The 2,174-nt window shown below is 33.8% G+C and overlaps 1 protein-coding gene across 1 annotated transcript; it reads right to left on the reverse strand.

The window, feature by feature from the left end:
• Positions 1-1,304: 1,304 nt before the first annotated feature.
• LOC116884837 (60S ribosomal protein L27a-like) lies at positions 1,305-1,758 on the reverse strand. The gene has a single exon (XM_032886074.1). It carries the CDS (start codon positions 1,756-1,758, stop codon positions 1,312-1,314), a length of 447 nt encoding a protein of 148 aa, XP_032741965.1. The 3' UTR covers positions 1,305-1,311.
• Positions 1,759-2,174: the final 416 nt, after the last annotated feature.

Below are 2,174 nucleotides of genomic sequence, written 5' to 3' on the forward strand. Positions count from 1 at the left end.
TGTTTAAAAATGTGTTTCCACTTACACTTTATTTATTTTATTTTTTCTTTTGAAAAACAGCTGATTGTGAGGTTGGCACTCCTTAAAATTAAAAGGGTCTTATTCTCCAAAGTAGGAAACATTATTCTTAGTAAAACATAGATTTCCTATTCATCAGTAGCAAATTCAAAGTTTAGTCTCACTGAAAATATTTGATGTTAATATAGAAAGTTTAATTTCATACATAACATAAACTGGTAACAGTAGTGATTGGATATGTGTACAAAAAGGAAGAAAGGAGAGAGAGAGAAAGTGGAGAGAGGAAAGAGAGAAAGAGAATGAGAGAAATGAGAAGGGATAGAAGCATTAACAAATCCCCAACGAATACTAAGTTGTGGGTAATTGATGAAGTCAAGCATTGCCACGGTAACTGGATAGGCATTAAAATGTTGTGTAAATGTGACTTTCTACAAAACATTCATTGTTCAATCTCCTCACCATCTCCCAAGCTATTAAACTTTGACATTGTGGGACTTTGTAATGACATGTTATGTTTTAATTTATTTTTCCTTCATTGTTAAGTAAAATAAAAACCAACAAAGTAGTTATTGACCATTTTTCTTTTTCTCCAGTAGTTTATCAATCTCATTTATCCATGTTTTAAATGAGTTGAACACCTTTCCATTCATAAAATGAGAATGTATTTTCTTCCTTTAAAATTACGTATAAATAATTTCATGTAAATAATTCAAACATTTTTGACACAAATTCTTTCTTGAAAATATGTGTGGTAGGTAAATGTTTTCCCAATTGCAGCTTGTATTTTTATTTTATTGAAGCTGCCATTTAATAAAGAGCAGTTCTAAATTTTAATGTACTCCATTAATCATTTATCCACATATTAAAGAGTCTGTCCATTACTGCATGTCCTATGGTATCTCCTCTTCATAAATCAGGTGTGAATATAAACCTGAACTCTGTCTTGCTCAATTGGCCTAATCTCTGAGTTTCAGCTAATATGAGGCCATCCTTAGTAAATATTGCAACCTTTTAACAGGCCCACTTCTCTTGTAGTTTCAGTGACTTCATTTCAGATGGCATTTTATTTAATCTTTACTCTTTAAAAAGAATCTTTTACCGCCTAATACAGAATTTTTTTTTACTGTGGTTGCTTATTGCACTAGTTTACATATTAATTACAGAGAAACAACTTTCTGAATTTATGAGCTCATCTAGGTCACTCATAATATTTATATTTCTTCTAAGGTGTTTGTGAAACTCATTGAATTTTTTTTTGAAAATGTTTGCATTTATTTAACCTCTGAAGTGGTTTTAAGCCACCAGAACACAGGCACCTCCAACACCCTTTATCTCCTCCTCAGCTCTTCTGCTGAAGAATTTGGCCTTCACGATGACAGGTGGCTTAGGGAGCTTCCCCTTCCCCAGAACTTTGTAGTAGCCTGATCGAACAACATCAATGATGGGAGCAGCTCCAGTCTTGTTTTTTGCTGCATTGACCCGTGTCTGCTCGTTGACCAATGTCCATAATTTATCCAGGTTGACAGTTGGGCAGAAGCTCTGGTTCCTCTTCAAGTGGTAATGCCTCATGACAACTTTCCCGAAGTAACTTGGATGGTATTTGTCAAAGTTGATCCTGTGGTGATGCAGGCCTCCAGCATTACCGCAGCCTCCTGGGCGCTTCCGTTCCTTACCGATGCGACAGTGGCCGTGGCTCACATGACCCCGGAGTTTCCGGGTCTTCCTCAGTCTGGATGGCATGGAGGTGGCAGAAAAGAAAGAGGGTCTTTATTGTTATTGCATATATTTTAAAAATATTTTATAATTTTTTGATTGTTTCATTTGGAGAAAGACCTGCTCTAAATCATTGAGTTAGACAGAATTTTGCATTTGCTTGAAAATTTTTCAAGCAAACTGTTTTGTTTTGTTTTGTTTTGTTTTGTTTTTGTTTTTGTTTTTGTTTTTGTTTTTTTGCCCAACTGGATTTTTGTCTTGCTTTGGTCAAATAAGGCTATCAAGTAAGGGTATTAATAGTCACTTTCTCAACATGTTGTTGAGTAAATAAATTTATCTATGAAAATTTCCTAATGAAGAAAAAACTAAATGAAACAAATATTATCAGAGTTATTGAATTTGAAAAGTATTTTTGTTAATTGAAAATAATCTATCATTCAACA

Source organism: Rattus rattus, chromosome 15 (assembly GCF_011064425.1).
Source record: "Rattus rattus isolate New Zealand chromosome 15, Rrattus_CSIRO_v1, whole genome shotgun sequence".
NCBI classification, from domain to species: Eukaryota; Metazoa; Chordata; class Mammalia; order Rodentia; family Muridae; genus Rattus; species Rattus rattus.

Excerpts from the sequence above, each read along its gene's own strand:
- LOC116884837 (XM_032886074.1), bottom strand. The coding sequence starts at position 1,758 with ATGCCATCCAGACTGAGGAAGACCCGGAAACTCCGGGGTCATGTGAGC.